This window comes from Bos indicus, chromosome 12, assembly GCF_029378745.1.
Source record: "Bos indicus isolate NIAB-ARS_2022 breed Sahiwal x Tharparkar chromosome 12, NIAB-ARS_B.indTharparkar_mat_pri_1.0, whole genome shotgun sequence".
NCBI lineage: Eukaryota > Metazoa > Chordata > Mammalia > Artiodactyla > Bovidae > Bos > Bos indicus.
Window position 1 is genome coordinate 34,137,110 of NC_091771.1, and position 20,165 is coordinate 34,157,274.

At 48.1% G+C, this 20,165-nt stretch overlaps 1 protein-coding gene across 2 annotated transcripts in view; it reads left to right on the forward strand.

The window, feature by feature from the left end:
• Positions 1 to 375: 375 nt before the first annotated feature.
• Positions 376 to 20,165, forward strand: part of MIPEP (mitochondrial intermediate peptidase) — an 85,505-nt gene continuing 65,715 nt past the window's right edge. For both annotated transcript variants that reach the window (XM_070800280.1, XM_019971500.2), the window contains exons 1-7: positions 376 to 541; positions 3,200 to 3,373; positions 8,670 to 8,758; positions 9,937 to 10,023; positions 14,759 to 14,822; positions 16,810 to 16,992; positions 17,693 to 17,849. In XM_070800280.1, coding sequence (XP_070656381.1) covers positions 404 to 541; positions 3,200 to 3,373; positions 8,670 to 8,758; positions 9,937 to 10,023; positions 14,759 to 14,822; positions 16,810 to 16,992; positions 17,693 to 17,849 — 892 coding nt within the window. In that variant the 5' untranslated portion in view covers positions 376 to 403. The remainder of the gene's footprint in view (positions 542 to 3,199; positions 3,374 to 8,669; positions 8,759 to 9,936; positions 10,024 to 14,758; positions 14,823 to 16,809; positions 16,993 to 17,692; positions 17,850 to 20,165) is intronic.

The following is a 20,165-nucleotide window of genomic DNA, read 5'->3' on the forward strand; positions in this document are numbered from 1 at the left end:
CCAGCCCTCGCCCTCTCTGCCGCTGCCCTCCCGGCCCAGATCTCCGTCCGTCGGTTTGTCGTCGATCTCCGTGAGTTCACGGTCAGTGGACCGAGGTCAGCCGACAGCTCTGGCCGCAAGGCTCGCACGTGGAGTGCAGCGCTCCTTCCTGGAGCGGAGGCCGACGGGGGGCGACGGGTCTCGGTCCAGTGTGAGGGCCCGCGCCGTGCCAGCCCCTCTCGCGGGTTCCCGGCCCTCGCCCGGCCTCGTGGCAGGGCGGCGCGTCCTGCGGTGCCCACTCCCGGCGCGCGGTGGCGCTCCACGCGGAGGACGTCGGCGGGCGACGCTCTGGCCGCGCGGCCCCAGCCCTCCCGGAAGCGCGAGGTCACGTGGAGCGCGGGCGCTGCCCAGGAAACGCGGCGAGATGCTGTGCGCCCGGAGGCTGGGCGGCCTGCGGGCCGGGCTCCGAGTGCGGCGGGTCAGCACCGGCTGGTCCCCGGTGGGCGCCGCCTTCACCGTGCAGCCCCAGGGCCGCCGCCTGGACTGGTTCGGCGAGCGCGGGGTGAGCGGGGTCTGGGGGCGAGGGCGTCGGCGATCGCCTGTCCGCAGTAACCTTGGGGTCCCCGCTCTGAGGGGCTGGTGCCGGGGGCGGCCCCGCGTGCGGGTCCGGCTCCTGCCCGCGCGGACCCCTGCCCATCCGGCCTGCCCGGGTGAGGCGGGCCCGCCTGTGGTGTCACTACTCCGGGACGGGCCTCGGTGGTCAGTGTCGCTAGTCTCCCCCTGATGCTCGAGACGCCCTCGTCAGTTCTGTTCAAAGCTCTGGCCTCTTCTTTTCCTGTAAAACGCGGGACTGGCCTCCGAGGCGGCGCTGCCCACTGCGGAGACCCTCCCCGTCGCAGGTCGCCGCCTCTTGGTTGTCCCGGCGGTCTGTCCATCCGCACACACGCGGGGTCTGGCGAGCCGTAGACACTCGTGATTGGGTCCTCCTCTCTCCAAGCTCACTTTGTCGCAGCCTGGTTGGTGCACAGTGCGATGTTAGTCTCCGCTGCACACCACAGTAGCTCAGCTCCTTTTTCACGTTCTCTTCCATTGTGCTTGTCGCAGGATGTTGAATGTGGCTCCCTGGGCTCTACAGTAGGACTTGCTGCTTGTACATCACTTCTGTAACAGTCCGCAATCACTGCTGGTCCCAACCAACCAACCAACCTCCCCGCCCAACCACCCGCTCCTGACACTCATTGAGTTAATGACTGGATTGAGGGCGGAAGGAAGGGAAGCTTGGAAGGGACTCACCTGTGCCTGCTTTACTGTGCATTTAGGGATTTTGCTCAGTTTACATTGTTACTCTTGTGTTTTTTTTTTTTTTTTTTCATGATTATTTACTGTTGCTTCTCTTGGAAAGATGAATCGGGGATGTGGTTACAGTGGGCCTCATAATTGAGTTTTTCATATTTACACCCCCCCCCCCGTTTTTTTTGTTTTAAAACTACCTTTGAATGAAATTTGCTGTACAAGCTTCCTTGGGGGTAAATAACGCTGGTATTGACGTAATCGATGTGAGAATCAGCAGGACCCGTGGCTACTGAGCAGAAAGGCATGAAGGGTTATGAAATAGAACTTCATCCACATGAAAGGTGGATGAAATAGAACTCTTTTTAGCTTTATTCATTTTTCTTTTATACATCGTGATTTTAGGTGCTGATAGCAGATTTTCAAATATGTGAGTTGGCTTTTATTTCAAAAAAGAAACCTTAAGACGTATGTATGAAAAAGACATATTTTCAACATGGCCATAACTAGTAGGCTGAGGTTCAGAATTCCTGAGAGGAGTGTGGGGCAGTGTGCTGAGAGGTGACAACAATCAGTCTGTAATTGAATCAGATTAGATCACTGTAAAGACCAGGGAAGGCTTTGGCCCTGATTCTGCTCTGCCCTTGTCTTTATTTTCTCCAACTCAATGTATTTTGAACAGAAGTTAACAGTTTCTTGCATCTAGTCCTGCAAAAACTGTGGGCCTGACAGGCCTCAGTTTCACCTCTTTGTATTCCCTGCCGTTGGCAAGCATCTACACATCTGATATGCACAGCTAAGCGTTTGGCCTTAGTTTGCCTCATTCCTGAGTTCCCACCTATGTCAGGCTCTGTGTTGGGTTGCTGGTTAAATTGATGGAAGAGCAGGGTTCCTAGTCCTGGTGCTGGGCTTCTGCAAAGAGACTTTCCATTGCAAGCTGCAGTCCACGTGCAGAGAAACCGTAGGCTTTAGGGGTGCTTGGAGCACGTTCAAGTCCCGTCTCTTGCACTTGTGACCTAGTGACCGCAGACCTGTTCAACTTCTGAGAGTGTTTCCATATCTGTAAAAGGAGGGTGCTAGTTTGCGCCCTATGAGAGCCCCTGAAAGTCCATGGTGCACGTTCGGCACGCACTGCATGTGTAAGAAGCGCATGTGGGTTCTGAGTGATAGAACACTGCCTTCCCGAGTGTTGCAGCAAGTGTGATTGAACCAGTGCAAGAAGACGGTCCTTCCCATTAGATTAGTGATTTTTATCTTTGTCAAGGTGTTGGAGTGCTTTGGAAAGTATAGCATTTGCTGCCAGTTTCAGCCTGTGACTTGGTTTGGCATGTTTATTCAATCTTTTAAAGATATGTATGTTCCCAGTCGTCAACTTGTGGTCCCTGTTGCGTTGTTTGTGGAGTGCTGGGTGCCATGTCTGGACCTCACTCAGTGCCCGGCAGGGTCCTGAGAACGGAGTCCCCTGGTTCCTGGGTCCGAGCATCTATTAACCCCCTGGGTCCCATGAAGACATTAGGCCAAGGAGGGTTGAGAACTTGACCAGGGTCACACAGCGGATAGTGGTTACAGCTGCCACCTGTTAAATAAATGCCTTCTGCATGCCAGGCACTGCTAAAATGGTTTTTAAAAATGTGTGCCATGTAATCCTGGCTGTTCTGTGGTAGTGACAGAGCTGGATTTTGAATGTGTATCATTCTATTTTTTTTTTTTTTTTTTATAAAATAAGAATTGAAGAAAAATTCCATTCCAGTGTCGTGTACGTGGAACATCTCGGGGAATGTGAGAGGGATACCTGTGATGACAGGTGTCGTGATGATAAGAAAGCTGAGATTTTCTGTATGAGATTTTCTGTACGAGAAAAGTGTTTGTCTGTAATATACCCCCAAGTCACGTGCTCTGTTTTCAGTGGGAGCTGTTCTTTGGGTTCCAGGGTCTCTTTGGCGTTCCTGAGCTCAGTGCCCCAGAAGGATTCCGCGTGGCCCAGGAGAAGGCCCTGAGGAGGACAGAGCAGCTGGTGCAGCGCGTGTGCGCCACGCCGCCCGGGCCGCAGACCGTGCTCATCTTCGACGAGCTCTCGGACTCCTTGTGCAGGGTGGCCGACCTGGTGAGTGAGGTGCTGGGCCGGGGCTGAAGGCCGCCTCTTCCACTGTTACAGTTTCAGTCCAGGTTATGAGGTTTAGTAGTGGACTGCAAGGTGAACGTCTGAAGTGTTTGAGAGCTGTTGGCCATCGTTTGCTATTGTGAAGTGAGCTATTGAATGGAAAGAATGTACAGGGAAAGGTCACAATGAGAACTTAAACTTGAGTATGTGTATGTAATCAAACAGCTGTATAACTGTTTGATTTGATGTAATGAAAGAGGGATTACTCACATGGGGAAGAGTCTTCATGTGACAAAGGTTCTTCATTTATGAGAACTACTGAAATTCTAGTAGAATACTTATTTGTGCATTTATAATAAAATTCTTATAAAATAGATTTTATAAACCTGTTCAGGGATATCTTCTAGTTCAAAATAAAGTATTTACATCAAACGATTGTATAAAAGTGTCTTTCCCCCACACTTGGAGTTGAGATGGAAGTGCACGCAGGTCTCCGCCAGCTGAGTTGGGAGCCGGACTCCTCTTGGCTAGGGGCCACGTCTCGAGCGGTCCTGTGGGTGAAGACGTTGTTGGGTGTAGGGGCCTGCAGGCCGCAACCCTTCCTGTCTGTACAGCTGTTCCTCCATGTTCATTCTCCATGGGGCCCCCAGGCAGAGCCAGGCACCAGGAACACAGCCACGTGAGGCAAATGCAGACTCCAAGCGTGTGGGGCTTGTGCTCTGGTGTGGACTGCTCGTAGCTCTTACACCCGACCCTGGCGAGGGCTGTACCTGGATGGGCTGATTTAACCTCCTTGCACATCCAGCTTCCAACAAGGAACGAGGCACTCGGAGAATAAGTCCCCCGGCCTGTGAGCCATGGATCTGGGCCTGAGTCCAGACAGTCTGACCACAGAGGCCGCGCTCTCACCATTCCAGAGGCTGGCTACCACCTCGGCCAGACAGAATCTTCACTGGAGTGACAGGCAGGTCACCTGCCCATCTTGTGAGACATCGTATAGTAAGATCAGCTCCTTGCAGGGTCTGGTGCCATTCTGTGTTGACCCTGTGTGCACGTAGCCACCCCCATGATCAGGACGCGTGCCTCTTCCATCACCCAAAAACACTCCCAGAAGGTCACACCCACCTCACCGCTCACCTGGCGATGTCTGACCTATTCTCCATTCCTATAGTTTGTCATTTCTAAAGTGTCAGGTAAGTGGAATCATATTTATCTTTTGAGATTGACTTTTTCCCCAGCATCAGTTCAGTTCAGTTCAGTCGCTCAGTTGTGTCCGACTCTTTGCTACCCCATGAATCGCAGCACACCAGGCCTCCCTGTCCATCACCAACTCCCGGAGTTCACTCAGACTCACGTCCATCGAATCAGTGACGCCATCCAGCCATCTCATCCTCTGTCGTCCCCTTCTCCTCCTGCCCCCAATCCCTCCCAGCATCAGAGTCTTTTCCAATGAGTCAATTCTTCACATGAGGTGGCCAAAGTACTGGAGTTTCAGCTTTAGCATCATTCCTTCCAAAGAAATCCCAGGGCTGATCTCCTTCAGAATGGACTGGTTGGATCTCCTTGCAGTTCAAGGGACTCTCAAGAGTCTTCTCCAACACCACAGTTCAAAAGCATCAATTCTTCGGCACTCAGCCTTCTTCACAGTCCAACTCTCACATCCATACATGACCACTGGAAAAACCATAACCTTGACCAGATGGACCTTTGTTGGCAAAGTAATGTCTCTGCTTTTCAATATGCTATCTAGGTTGGTCATAACTTTTCTTCCAAGGAGTAAGCATCTTTTAATTTCATGGCTGCAGTCACCATCTGCAGTGATTTTGGAGCCCCCCAAAATAAAGTCTGACACTGTTTCCACTGTTTCCCCATCTATTTCCCATGAAGTGATGGGACCAGATGCCATGATCTTCGTTTTCTGAATGTTGAGCTTTAAGCCAACTTTTTCACTCTCCACTTTCACTTTCATCAAGAGGCTTTTTAGTTCCTCTTCACTTTCTGCCATCAGGGTGGTGTCATCTGTATATCTGAGGTTATTGATATATCTCCCGGCAATCTTGATTCCAGTTTGTGCTTCTTCCAGCCCAGGGTTTCTCATGATGTACTCTGCATATGAGTTAAATAAATAGGGTGACAATATATAGCCTTGACGTATTCCTTTTCCTATTTGGAACCAGTTTGTTGTTCCATGTCCAGTTCTAACTGTTGCTTCCTGACCTGCATATAGGTTTCTCAAGAGGCAGATCAGGTGGTCTGGTATTCCCATCTCTTTCAGAATTTTCCACAGTTTATTGTGATCCACACAGTCAAAAGCTTTGGCATAGTCAATAAAGCAGAAATAGACGTTTTTCTGGAACTCTCTTGCTTTTTCCGTGATCCAGCAGATGTTGGCAATTTGATCTCTGGTTCCTCTGCCTTTTCTAAAACCAGCTTGAACATCTGGAAGTTCATGGTTTGCGTATTGCTGAAGCCTGGCTTGGAGAATTTTGAGCATTACTTTACTAGCGTGTGAGATGAGTGCAATTGTGAGGTAGTTTGAGCATTCTTTGGCATTGCCTTTCTTTGGGATTGGAATGAAAACTGACCTTTTCCAGTCCTATGGCCACTGCTGAGTTTTCCAGATTTGCTGGCATATTGAGTGCAGCACTTTCAACAGCATCATCTTTCAGGATTTGAAATAGCTCAACTGGAATTCCATCACCTCCACTAGCTTTGTTCATAGTGATGCTTTCTAAGACCCACGTGACTTCACATTCCAGGATGTCTGGCTCCAGGTGAGGGATCACACCATCGTGATTATCTTGGTCGTGAAGATCTTTTTTGTATAGTTCGTCTGTGTATTCTTGCCACCTCTTATTTAATATCTTCTGCTTCTGTTAGGTCCATACCATTTCTGTCCTTTATCGAGCCCATCTTTGCATGAAACGTTCCCTTGATATCGCTAATTTTCTTGAAGAGATCGCTAGTCTTTCCCATTCTGTTGTTTTCCTCTATTTCTTTGCATTGACTGCTGAGGAAGGCTTTCTTTTCTCTCCTTGCTATTAGTTGGAACTCTGCATTCAGATGCTTGTATCTTTCCTTTTCTCCTTTGCTTTTCGCTTCTCTTCTTTTCACAGCTATTTGTTATGCTTTCCCCAGCATAACAGTCCCCATCTCTGTTTTTTCCTTTTCTGGGAAGTTTCCTCCCTCCTGCTCTGGGTAGTCATACTTCTGATTATTGATCACCACACAGTCCCCACTGCAGGCGTCCCACTTGTAAGGAAATGGACAGGATATTCCTCCTGAAGGCTTTTCCTGGGAGTAAGGTGAGCTGTGCTTCCGGCTCCTTCAGTTGCTTCCTGGCTGCTCTGGGTTTGGGTTCTGTCCCTCCAGGATGCGGTTGTCCCAAGGGAGTGTGACAGACGTGCTGTCAGAACCTTCTCTTCTTGGTCGTTGCACTGGAACCTGAACGGCAGATGCTGTCAGTAGGTTTCACTTTCCTGAAAGCAGCTGTCGGCTTTGTGCTCAGAAATCCCAGAACTTTCAGTGTTTGTCTTTCTGGCTCCACTTTAATTCCAGTGTTCCATCATTTGTTCCACATTTTTACTTCTGCTTTTCCCTAGAAGATTTTAGCTTCTCTGCCCTGTAGCTTGTTCTATTTCTGAAGTTTTGTGTTTATGAAGTTTGATGATATTTAATTCAAAAAGGCTAGGATGTGACTTATACATGTACAGTTCAATTCAGTCACTCAGTCACGTCCAACTCTTTGCAACCCCATGGACTGCAGCACGCCAGGCTTCCCTGTCCATCACCAACTCCCGGAGCTTACCCAGACTCATATCCATTGAGTCGGTGATGCCGTCCAACCATCTCATCCTGTCGTCCTCTCCCCCTCCTGCCTTCAATCTTTCCCAGCATCTTTTCCAATGAATCTTTTCCAGTGAGTCTGCTCTTTGTATCAGATGGCCAAAGTATTGGAGTTTCAGCTTCAGCATCAGTCCTTCCAATGAATATTCAGGACTGATTTCCTTTAGGATTGACTGGTTTGATCTTGCAGTCCAAGGGACTCTTAAGAATCTTCATCTTTGGGTTAAAAAATTCAGAGAACATTATATTTGAATTTTTAAGGTTTTGTCTGCTAATAAGATCAGTAACATATTATAAGGTGTAGATTTTATAAACTACATTTCCCACCAACTGGTCTTTTGTTTTCTTTTTCTTAATACAGTCCGTGTGTAACAGTATTGCTTACCTCATTGCTATCAAAAATGAGTTTTAAAATGGTGTTTTGAATGCTAATGTTGTTTGTAAATCCTACGGTGTGGAGACAAGTGATTTATAGAACTTGTTGTAAGCTTTACGCAGCTCACTTCTCAGGTGCGGTTCTACTAAAGCTGTCCTACTGTTGCGTCAGATGTCATTACAGGCTATGGTTTAAATGTTTCTATGTTGAAAACTATTTGATAATAAAATCAGGAAATTTTACTTCGTGGTGATTTATTTCCTGTTATGCACATGTTGTTTTCATGAGAATGAAGAATACATGTAGTACTTTTCAGTTTCCCCGCATTTTCCCCTGTAGTTAACATGAAGTATAAAATCTAGTTTTGCACATTTGAAAAAGGATTCTGGCTTAGTTAAATTCTAAGGTCAGAATAGCGGCCCTAGTCTTGTGCCAGGCAGGCTGCCCCTGGGAATTCATGTTGATTTCAAGGCAGCTGAGAACGTACCTTTGTCTTCTGCACGAAGGCTGGAGTGCCGTTCACTCAGCCTGGAAACCGCACCAGGCATCTGTTCAAACAGGAAGAGCCTCCCAGGGATGCTCCCTGGAGCCAGGTCAGTGTCCTTGTGTGACAGCCTGGAAACCGCACCAGGCATCTGTTCAAACAGCAAGAGCCTCCCAGGGATGCTCCCTGGAGCCAGGTCAGTGTCCTTGTGTGACAGCCTGGAAACCGCACCAGGCATCTGTTCAAACAGCAAGAGCCTCCCAGGGATGCTCCCTGGAGCCGGGTCAGTGTCCTTGTGTGAGAACCATGGTGTGAACGCTAGAAAGTTCTGGATTATTTGAAACCAGAGTGTGCTGTTTTGAACAATACAATGAGGAAGAATCTACTTCATGTTTAAAAGTTGGTAAAAGTTTTCTTTGGAATGAAATGGACTTGGTTCCCAGGAATGACGGGATTCATGAACGTGCAGTGAGAAGGAGAATTCCAGGAATGGAAATGCCCAGGTGAAGCCAGATGGCACATTTTCATTTTCGCCCTCAGACCCTGGGAGCAGGCTTCCTGTAAATGTCCTTTTGGTTTTGTGTCTCCTTTAGGCCGATTTTGTGAAGATTGCTCACCCCGAGGCGGCGTTCAGGGAGGCCGCGGAGGAGGCCTGTCGGAGCATCGGCACCATGGTGGAGAAGTGGGTGTGCGCTCCCCGGGGGTGCTGGCCGGGGCGGGGTGGGGAGGGGGTGCCCACCGCGGGACTCTGGGCTGCTTCCCTGCCGTCCCGTCACTTGGTCCTTGTCCTATCAAGGGCTGGCACTGTGATCTGCTCTCGGGGTTGCTGTGAGAAGGGGAGACGGTGACTAAAACGCCTGTGATGGGGCGGGGGCGGGGGTCGGGCACAGCGGGTGCCCGGGATCCTCCTCCCGCTGGTTTACGGGCCCTTTAGCATCTCGGGCAGGTGGTGGTTAAAGCGCTGTCGCCCAGATGCTGGGTCCGCGGGGCGAGGCCAGCGGCTCACCTCCATGTGGTGGCCTTGCGGCCCCCGGGGCTGGCCCTAGGGAGACCATAAAGGTGACGTGGGTGGCGCAGCAGGCCGGGCTGGGGTAGAGTCTGTCGTTTTAAAGTGATTCTGAAGTAAACTAAGTGTGCTTGTTATGGTAGCAGGGAGGGGGCAGGATGCCCGCCAGGAAGGGTGTCAGGCTGCCCAGCTGAGACATCAGGGCCTGCGTCTCTGAGACCAGAGGCGGCTGGGAGAGAGGGGCTCTTGGCGGGGCGTGGGGCTGCCGTGCTGTCCCCCACCAGCAGCTCTCGCCCTCTTGGGGACGGTGGCTGTGAAAACTGGCTCCTCGATGGGTGAACTGGTCTCTGCAAGCTGGGACCCCGGTGTGGTGACAGGGCGGGAGCAGGGGCTCCCCGGAGATGAGCGGGAGCCCCGGGCGTCGGGCTGGACTCTTGTCTGCCGGGCCCTGGGCACAACCTGCACTATGGGCCCTGCGCTCCTGGCTCCGGGGTGGACGGCCGGAGCCGTGGCCTATTGAGAGGTGTCCGGAGTGTTGGCCCAGTGTCTTCGCTTGACTCCTCGAGGCTGGCTCTGGGTGGGCTCAGGCCTTATCTGCTCTTCTGGCCGCAGCTGTTGCATGTGGCTTTGGGTTTACACTTTTACCTCCTAGGACACATTGTTCTCACATGCTGCCTTCCCTGTACTAACAGTGGTTGTGCTATTCCTGATCGGAAGGAAGAAATGAAACAATGGCCCAAGCCTTTGGCCTCTGGCCAGGTTTATGCTAGAACTTGACACTGTTCTCTTGATGTAAAGCCAAACCAGACGGTACTAGAAAATCATTTAATTTTTTTCATTTGTAATTTTTCTAGGTTGAACACAAATGTGGAATTATATCAAAGTTTGCAGAGGTTACTAGCTGATAAGAAACTTGTGGATTCCCTTGATCCGGAAACCAGGTACTGCTTCCTTTGTGTTCATTGTGCTTGTGACTTTGGACGTGAGCTTGGCAGCCGCCCCAGGCGTCTCTGCCCTCAGAGCCCGTCTGTCCAGGTGGTTTCTCCCGGGTGATGGACACTGCTCAGATGGCGTCCCTGCTCTGAGAGCTCTGTGCCGTCTCACCCTGTCCTCCTGCTTCTCTTGGCCCTGTCGTTCCAGCAGCCTCTCCTCTGCCGGTGGGTCCGGTCAGCATCTCCCAGCCGCTGGATGGGAGGCTCCACGAGGGCGGGGCCACGTCTGACCTGCTCCCTGCGGTTCTCAGCATCTCCCCCAGCCGTGGCCTGGAGGAGGTGCTGCAAGGCTGACCATTCTATTCAGCTGCATTCCTAAAGTTCCATCACAGATACAGCAGAAGATACAAGCAAATTGGATTCATTTACTGGTGGATGTCCAGATCCTTGAGATGGTCGGCTTTGATTCATACCATTTATTAGTTGAAAAGACCTCTTTTGTAGCTCAATATACAAATATATTTGATATAGGATTTTGTATATTATATTTCTTTGCTCAGATGTATTATAAAATATCATAGTTTGTCATTAACTCATCTATGTATCATTTGTATCAAGGCACAGAGATTAATTTTTTGTATGAGCCTATCTGTACTTGTATATTTTTTTATTTATGAGACGCTTGCTTGGTTCTTCCTGCTTCTGTTCTCCTGTCTCCACCCATGCCTGTGACCCCCAGTGAACCCTGTCCCCCGGCGTCCTGTGTTGATCTGGTGTGTGGGTGACATGCTGGCCAAGAGGCAGGGAGGGGCTTTTCACCTGTCTGCCTGTGGACAGGTATCTGCAGTCCTGACTCCCTTCAGCGATCCTGACGCTCACGGTACAGGTGAAGCAGGCTGCACCAGCACAGTGACCTGTCTTGATCGTGATTTTACTGTTACTGCTTCTGTTAGCGAGGTGATTTGAAGTTGAATGCCTGCTATTTGTGCCGGATTTTACTCAGCTGCTACTGACTTTGAGTAACAACAGGTTATTCATAATCTGACTTTACTGAAGCTTTGCTTTCTTGTATTCAATGTATAGAAATGGAAGTGGACTGGTGGACCATTTGGGGTACGGAGGACTTGTGGGCCTTGGACATGGGCCACATTCTGTTACCTTTCTTTTGTATCTCTTTTTGGCTGCCCTGGGTCTACCTTGCTGCTTGTGGGCTTTCCCTAGTGTGGCGAGCGGGAGCTACTCTCTGGTTGTCTGTGGGCTTTGCGTTGCAGTGGCTTCTCTTGTTGTGGAGCACAGGTTCTGGGACACACGGGCTCAGTAGTTGCAGCTCCTGGGCTCTAGAACACGGTCTCAGTAGTTGTTATGCACGGGCTTAGTTACCCTGTGGCACGTGGGATCCTTCCAGATCAGGGATTGAACCCATGTCTCCTGCATTCGCAGGCGGATTCCTCACCACTGAACCACCTGGGAAGCGCACATTTCTCAATGTTACTAAAATGCCAATAGGATTCTTAAAATAACAGAATGATAAACACATTGAGAAAAATAAGCTGGGTAGAAGATCTGTATTCTAGAAAAGAAGGATGCCTTGTGAGTGGGCGGAAACAAGACTTGGAAGTGATGATTACTGGGCTGTCATGGTGCTTGTCCATCACTGGGAGTGTTGGCCAGCACCCAGGAGGCACCTCGAGAGAGACAGAGGAGCCTACAGTGGCTGAGATAGAGCATTAGAGACTCAATATCCATCATGATAAGGTCCTGTGTAGGAGAAATGGTACCATCTTATCATTAGTGCCTTCCTTGAAACACTAGTTCTGTGAGGTATCAGAGTATTGCCAGAAGGGACCCATTGATCAGTAAGTTTGGAAATCACGCATATTAATACATTTTCCCCTCTTGGAAAATCTCAGTACATCAGAGTCTCAGAGAAGCCCGGCCATAAAGAAACCTGTTTCACTTGGGGTTGTCTAGAACCATCAAGAGCTTCCTTGTTTGCAGAGAATATAATAAGCACACTCTCCAGAAAACAGAATGGAGGGCAAGTCCTAGAGTCATGAGAGCCACAAAAGCTGTGAGGCAGCATGGAGTACACTCTGGAGGGCAGGCTGCAAGCCTGCACGCGCGCACGTATGCATCCATCCTGGGAGGCGTGAAAGATGTTTAAATGGAGAAACATGCTGTATTCTTGATAAGAAGAAATGTCAGCGTTATCTACTGGTCTCTAAGTTTGATAGTATCCAACTTATACCTAAGACGATTTTTATTGTTATTTAAAATGATTTTGAAGTCATAAAAAATATGCCAGGACAAGCAGGAAAAATCTAGTAGAGAAAAATGCTACAGAGAGGACTTGCACTGGTAATGAGACACATAAAGATACTATATTTAAAATAGCGTTATACTTACACGTGAAGAGTCCGTTAGTTCAGTGAGAGAATAGAGAAAAGTCTGACCAGACACAAATGCATAGGACTGTATTTAATACATGATAGAACTGTCACTTCATATCTGGAAGGAAAAGCTTGGTTTTCAGTAAGTGATGTTGCTGCTGCTAAGTCGCTTCAGTTGTGTCCGACTCTGTGCGACCCCATTGACGGCAGCCCACGAGGCACCCCCGTCCCTGGGATTCTCCAGGCAAGAACACTGGAGTGGGTTGCCATTTCCTTCTCCAATGCATGAAAGTGAAAAGTGAAAGTGAAGTCGCTCAGTCGTGTCCGACTCTTTGCGACCCCATGGACTGCAGCCTACCAGGCTCCTCCGTCCTTGGGATTTTCCAGGCAAGAGTACTGGAGTGGGGTGCCATTGCCTTCTCCGAAGTGATGTTGCTGCTGCTGCTGCTAAGTCGTTTCAGTCGTGTCCGACTCTGTGCGACCGCATAGACGGCAGCCCACCAGGCTCCCCCGTCCCTGGGATTCTCCAGGCAAGAACACTGGAGTGGGTGCCATTTCCTTCCCCAATGCATGAAAGTGAAAAGTGAAAGTGAAGTTGCTCAGTCGTGTCTGACCCTCAGCAACCCCATGGACTGCAGCCCACCAGGCTCCTCCATCCATGGGATTTTCCAGGCAAGAATACTGGAGTGGGGTGCCATTGCCGGCCAATGGAAAAGTAAATTAAGATTTAAATATTAAAAAAAAAAGAAATCCCCAAAGTGTTGATAACTTGGAATGTGGAAGATCTTTCTTCACGTGATACCAGAACCAGACACAAAAGGAAAGACTGATTTGATTGTATAAAAGTTGCAAGCTTTGGTGTAGCAAAGCCCTTCCAGATTTAAGAGTCAGGATAAACAATAGGGCAAGTGTTTGTTGTTTTGGTTGTTTAGTCACTCAGTTGTGTTTGACTCTCTGTGACGCCATGGCCTGTAGCCCACCAGACTCCTTTCTCCATGGGATTCTCCAGGCAGGAGTACTGGAGTGGGTTGCCATTTCCTTCTCCAGGGGATCATCCCAACCTAGGGATCGAACCCAGGTCTCCTGCATTGGCAGGTGGATTCTGTACCACTGAGCCACCTGCGAAGCTCAGGACAGGTGTTACTTATATGCTGAAGGATTAATATAGTTACTATGTTTTGATGCCTTACACATTACCTAAAAAGAAAAAAGTAAACTGTCTTACAGAAAAATGGGTATTCTTTTCCTGAAACCCTTATCCACAAAATAGGGAATAGCAACAGATGGCTGTTAAACGTGGAGCAGTGTGCAGTAAGTGTACACTGGTAATAGTTCTGTTCATTCAGTGTATCAGCACGGTCATCAGCAAGAAGAATGTCCCTATTGTGAAAAGTCAAGGAGAGCAGCAGAGTAGATCAAATACTTGGATAACTTAATCCAGAAAAAAGTAGTTTAAAAAAAAAAAAAATACTGCTGACAGAAAGACGTGTTCCAGTTGAGCTCGGCTCCCGCTGTGTAGCAGGATTAAGAAGGAAGCAAACCATCCTCCTGAGCCCACGGAGTCTGTTTCCACCATGGCATCAAAGAGTGATGCTCTGAGTAGCTGCCACTGGCTGGACGAGAAACTGAGACTCTGATGCAGAAAGCCTTTGAAAAACTGTCCAAGCATAAACCATTTTATATTTTTAATGATTGGGATTTAGATGGAGTTGAGATAAGTAATTATCACAGTGGTGTTCACAGGTCTGTGCTCTGAATAAAGGAGTAAGCTCCTACAGGAAAAGCTAATCATAACTGTTTTTCACGTTCTGCAGTACACCTGATGGACTTATTTCAGCATAGCAGTCTTTGCCCAGGAGCAGTGTGGAGTAGAGTTCTGTTCAGTACACGTGCTGAGTAGGAGGCGTGGCACAGGTCCGCGTGCACACGTTCATGCCAGCAGGCGTGCGTGTGTGTGTGGTCCACAGTGCTTGTTTGGTGCTCAAGTGTAGTGTGCAACAGATACTGTAGAGGATAGACAGTTGAAAAGATGTCCATTTCCTCTAGGGAAAAAAATGCAGAAAAAATGGTCTCCTTGGAGTAACTCATTCATTTCACTCAGTCTAAGGCCTGTACAGTCTGCATGATGTATGTGATACCGTATCATGCACAAGGGGGCGTAACTCCCGGCCGGCCAGCTGTTTTTCCTGATTCCTGAGACGTTAAGCTCCTGGTTTCAGAAAGATCATGTGTATGTGTGTTGAAACATCTGGCATTTTGGCAGTAAAGTTGAAAAGGATGGATTCATTTTGCAAAAAACTGATTTTGTTTAATTATCATTACCTGTTCTGACCTGGCACTTATTTTATTTATAGGCGAGTGGCCGAACTGTTTATGTTCGATTTTGAAATCAGTGGAATCCATCTAGACCGAGAAAAGGTAACTTCGTGTTTCAGCTCCTCTTGTTTCGCTGGTACTTGGTTGGTGTGTTGTCAATAACATTCCTGAATGTTGAGTGCTCTATGAAAGCTGGCCTGTCACCTCGGTAATTTAGAATCAAGGAATGACTCGAGACAGTGGGGTGTTTCAGGTGTCGTGGAGGTGAGGTGAGATGGGCCGTGTCAGGAAGGACCACGAGTGAGGAGGAAACCTAAAGATGAATGTCTCCACGCGGACGCACAGAAGCGTCATCGAGACGCAGCGCAGGTGTGTCGTCACGTGATCCCTGCTCTGGACACACCTGCGAGATCCTTTCTGGTCACTTCCGTGTCTCTTCTCTGGGGGCTGCTCTTGGACAGGGCACGGGGGATGTGGCACACTTTTTAAGAGAACTCGACATAAAGCTGCCAACATGACCTGTAAGCCACGAAGGCCTGTGTTCTTGCTATATTCTTTCCAGGTTATTCCTTACTTACATTTTAAGGTCTCGTGAATATAATTAAAAAGTTTAAATTCGAGGAAGTGTGTCGTTAAGCAGTCATATAATAAATATAACAGTTTCAAAATATTTGCAGAGCTCCAAGTACTGTGTGTTTGCATGTTTAATTCTCCTTGAAGGATGAAATGACATGCTTAGCAGACTGTTGGCGAAGTCAGGAAACAGGTTTTATTTTTCCAGGGGTTGTAACAGGTGATCAATTCTTTGAAATAACTAATTTTATCACTTTTTTGTTTTAAGTAGTAAAGGCTTTGAGGAAAAATTTTGAAACTAGAGTATAATTTCCAGTTATCTTCATTGTCTTGTTTTTCCCCTGGTCACCAGTAGGTGGTGACAGATGGCCACATCAGAAACAAAACAGGCAAAGAGTAATCATCTGAAAAGTCATTTTCCCCATGAAGTTTGATTTTTCTATACTGAAATTTTTGTTACTAAGATACAGTTCATCTTTTCTAATGTCTTATCAAGGGTATACCTGTTCTGTTCATGTTTATATTTATCTTTTAAGAAATACGCTTGGTCATCCTTCAGGGTCACAGTACAGTTTAGCATCTGTCCATAGCCGTTGCCCCTTCCCCGGGAAGGCTTGCCTGTGGTGTCACGTGAAGCCTGTCATGAGTCCGGGGCCTGTTTGGCCGTCCCGTGACGAGCAACTGAAGATTCCTCCTTGTCCCCAGGAGACCTAACCAGTTATGTGGGCAACGGTTTTTAAGTTTGATCCCAAACATGGGGTGCCCCGGTGACAGCACAGGTTCGCTCAGGAGCCTGTGTCCTAGGGGTGACCAAGGAGAAGATCTGCTCCGCTCTGTCCGTCGTGACTGGCACAGACTGGAAACTGCCAGATGCACAGCTGGGGCCTGTGGTCTCCCACCCGCCCCTGTGAAGCGGGTCCAGCCCACCCCACCTCGCCTCTGGGCTGCTGCCCTCCTGTGGCCACTCCAGCAAGCCTGGCTGAGCTTTGCAAGCGCCCTTCCCCACACTTCACTGAAGAGCTGGTTAATTGCACCTTCCTTCCCTTGCCCTTGTATCTCATCTCTCAAGGCTGAGTCTGGTTTCTAATCTGTGCCTCAGATACTGTCATATCAGACAGATTCATCCAGCCCACTGCTCCCTTCCTCTCTTAACTAGGGTGTTTTCGGAGCCAGGGAAGGACTGTACCTCCCGCTGTTCATTTCACAGACATGTTGTATGACCTAGACATGAACTAGAACTCCGGGAGTTACGCACATCTGAAAGTACAGAAGCGCTGTAGAAACATTAGGATGCTTCCTGGTGAGGATATGAAACACCTACCAAAAGCACAGAGTCAGCATTTGCAGACAGTTATTGTGTATTAAACATTATGATTCAGTATTCGGTATTCATTTTATCACTTAGTTAATACCTTACTAAATTAAAATTCAACTTTATATGTTGATTGGCATCTTTATAGATTACTGATTTGTTGTGAAATGTTACTTTAAATAACTTGACTACCCCCATATACAGCGTAAAAGAGCTGTGGACCTGAATGTTAAAATCTTGGATCTGAGCAGCGCATTTCTCATGGGAACCCACTTGCCCAACACGATTGAGAAGCGCCTCCTGCCCGAAGGCATCCGGCATCACTTCGAGCTGGCCGGGGACCACGTGGTGGTGGACAGTCTGCGCGCAGAAGCGCCCGACGACTTGGTGCGTGGGCTCCGTCCTCTGCGTAGTTCCGGCCTCGTCTGGGGCCATGGCTTGTGACCCTGAAATTCGGGGATCACATGATCACACCTTTAAAAATACATTAATGTTTACTAAGCACTAAAAATTGACTAGGGATGATTAATTCTGTGAAAAACTGTTTTTTCCGACTCTCTGCGACCCCATGGACTGTACAGTCCATGGAATTCTCCAGGCCAGAACACTGGATTGGGTAGCCTTTCCCTTCTCCAGGGGATCTTCCCAACCCAGGGATCCAACTGGGGTCTTCTGCATTGCAGGCAGATTCTTTACCAACTGAACTATCAGGGAAATGGTTTGATTATTCCTGTTCTAAATAGTTCCTCATTTTCAAAGTATGGTGAGCGACAGCAGCGCTGGCCATTCCGGGGACTCATACTCTAATGCACGTAGTCTCACGTCACCTGGTTGATGGTGTCTCACGTGTGCCAGGTAGAACCTCGGCCCCCCTGCCCCTCTGCCTGTAGCGGAGAACTCGGGCCAAGTGCGATGTGTCTCCCACACTTGGTGATGAGCCCAGAGGCTTCATCCAGCCTGTGTAAGGCCTTGTGTTTAAGCATTGCTTACCTGCAGAGTAAAGTGGTGGGAGGTAGCGTGTGTTATGATCATATAGGACTTTGTATCTTGGTATGTGTGTCTTTTACCATCCACTTTTTAAACATAGGTGCGAGAAGCTGCTTATAAAATTTTTCTTTATCCCAATGCTGGTCAATTGAAACGTCTAGAAGAGTTGCTCAGCAGCAGAGACCTCCTGGCAAAGTTGGTAGGATATCCTACCTACTCCCACAGGGCCCTCCAGGGAACAATCGCCCAAAGTCCAGGTGAGCCTGTTTACCCAACTCTTAAGGACAAAACAGGGCTTTTATGAAGCTGAACTTCTGACTCTAAATAGCTAAAGTTACTGTGCTATTTTTAATATACTCGGAGACCAGTTACTAAGATACTTTGTTTCTTTATTAGGAATGATTTTTAAACAGACCTAATCATTTGGAATATATTTGTACAACTAGTGTACTTTATGTGCACTTTGAGTAAGTCATTGAGTTAGACAAGGCTGTGGTCCATGGGATCAGATTGGCTAGTTTTCTGTAATTGTGGTTTCAGTCTGTCTGCCCTCTAATGCCCTCTCTCAGCGCCTACCATCTTACTTGGGTTTCTCTTACCTTTGACATGGGGTATCTCTTCACGGCTGCTCCAGCAAAGCGCAACCACTTCTCCTTACCTTGGACATGGGGTATCTTCTCACGGCCACTCCTCCTGACCTTGGACGTTGGGTGTCTCCTCATGGCCAGTGGTCCTGACCTTGGACATGGGGTAGCCCCTCACGGCCGCCACTCCTGACCTTGGACATAGGGTAGCTTCTCATGGCCGCCGCTCCTGACCTTGGATGTGGGGTAGCTCCTCACGGCCGCCGCTCCTGATCTTAGACGTGGGATAGCTCCTGCGCTGCGCAGCCACCGCTCTTTGTCTAACTCAGTGAAACTGAGCCATGCTGTGTGGGGCCACCCAAGACAGATGGGTCATGGTGGAGAGGTCTGACAGAATGTAGTCCACTGGAGAAGGGAATGGCAAACGACTTCAGTATTCTGGCCTTGAGAACCCCATGAATAATATGAAAAGGCAAAAAATAGGACACTGAAAGATGAACTCCCCAGGTCGGTAGGTGCCCAATATGCTACTGGAGATCAGTGGAGGAATAATTCCAGAAAGAATGAATAGACGGAGCCAAAGCAAAAACAACACCCAGTTGTGGATGTGACTGGTGTTGGAAGTAAGGTCCAATGCTGTAAAGAGCAATATTGCATAGGAACCTGGAATGTTAGGTCCATGAATCAAGGCAAATTGGAAGTGGTCAACAGGAGATGGCAAGAGTGAACATCGACATTCTAGGAATTAGCGAACTAAAATGGACTGGAATGGGTGAATTTAACTCAGATGACTATTATCTCTACTACTGTGGGCAAGAATCCCTTAGAAGAAATGGAGTAGCCATCATAGTCAACAAGAGTCTGAAATGCAGTACTTGGATGCAGTCTCAAAAATGACAGAATGATCTCTGTTCGTATCCAAGGCAAACCATTCAGTATCGCAATAATTCAAGTCTATGCCCTGACCAGTAATGCTGAAGAAGTTGGAAGTTGAATGGTTCTATGAAGAGTTACAAGACCTTCTAGAACCCCCCCAAAATGTCCTTTTTATTGTAGGGGACTGAAATGCAAAAGTAGGAAGTCAAGAAATACCTGGAGTAACAGGCAAATTTGGCCTTGGAGTACAGAACGAAGCAGGGCAAAAGCTAATAGAGTTTTGCCAAGAGAACGCACTGGTCATAGCAAACACCCTCTTCCAACAGCCCAAGAGAAGACTCTACACATGGACATCACCAGGTGGTCAGTACTGAAATCAGATTGATTATATTCTTTGCAGCCAAAGATGGAGAAGCTCTATAGTCAGAAAAATAAGACCAGGAGTTGACTGTGGCTCAGATCATGAACTCCTTATTGCCAAATGCAGACTTAAATTGCAGGAAGTGGGGAAAACCACTAGACCATTCCGGTATGACCTAAATCAAATCTCTTATGATTATACAGTAGAAGTGAGAAATAGATTTAAGGGACTAGATCTGTAGACAGAGTGCCTGCTGAACTATGGACAGAGATTCACGACATTATACAGGAGACAGGAATCAAGACCATCCCCAAGAAAAAGAAATCCAAAAAAGCAAAATGGCTATCTGAGGAGGCCTTACAAATAGCTGTGAAAAGAAGAGAAGTGAAAAGCAAAAGCAAAAAGGAAAGATATACCCATTTGAACGCAGAGTTCCAAAGAATAGCAAGGAGAAATAAGAAAGCCTTTCTCAGTGATCAATGCAAAGAAATAGAGGAAAATAATAGAATGGGAAAGACTAGAGATCTCTTCAAGAAAACTGCAGATACCACGCGAACATTTCATGTAAAGACGGGCTCAATAAAGGACAGAAATGGTATGGACCTGACAGAAGCAGAAGGTATTAGAAAGAGGTGGCAAGAATACACAGAAGAACTATACAAAAAAGATCTTCACGACCAAGATAATCATGATAGTGTGATCCCTCACCTGGAGCCAGACACCCTGGAATGTGAAGTCAGGTGGGCCTTAGG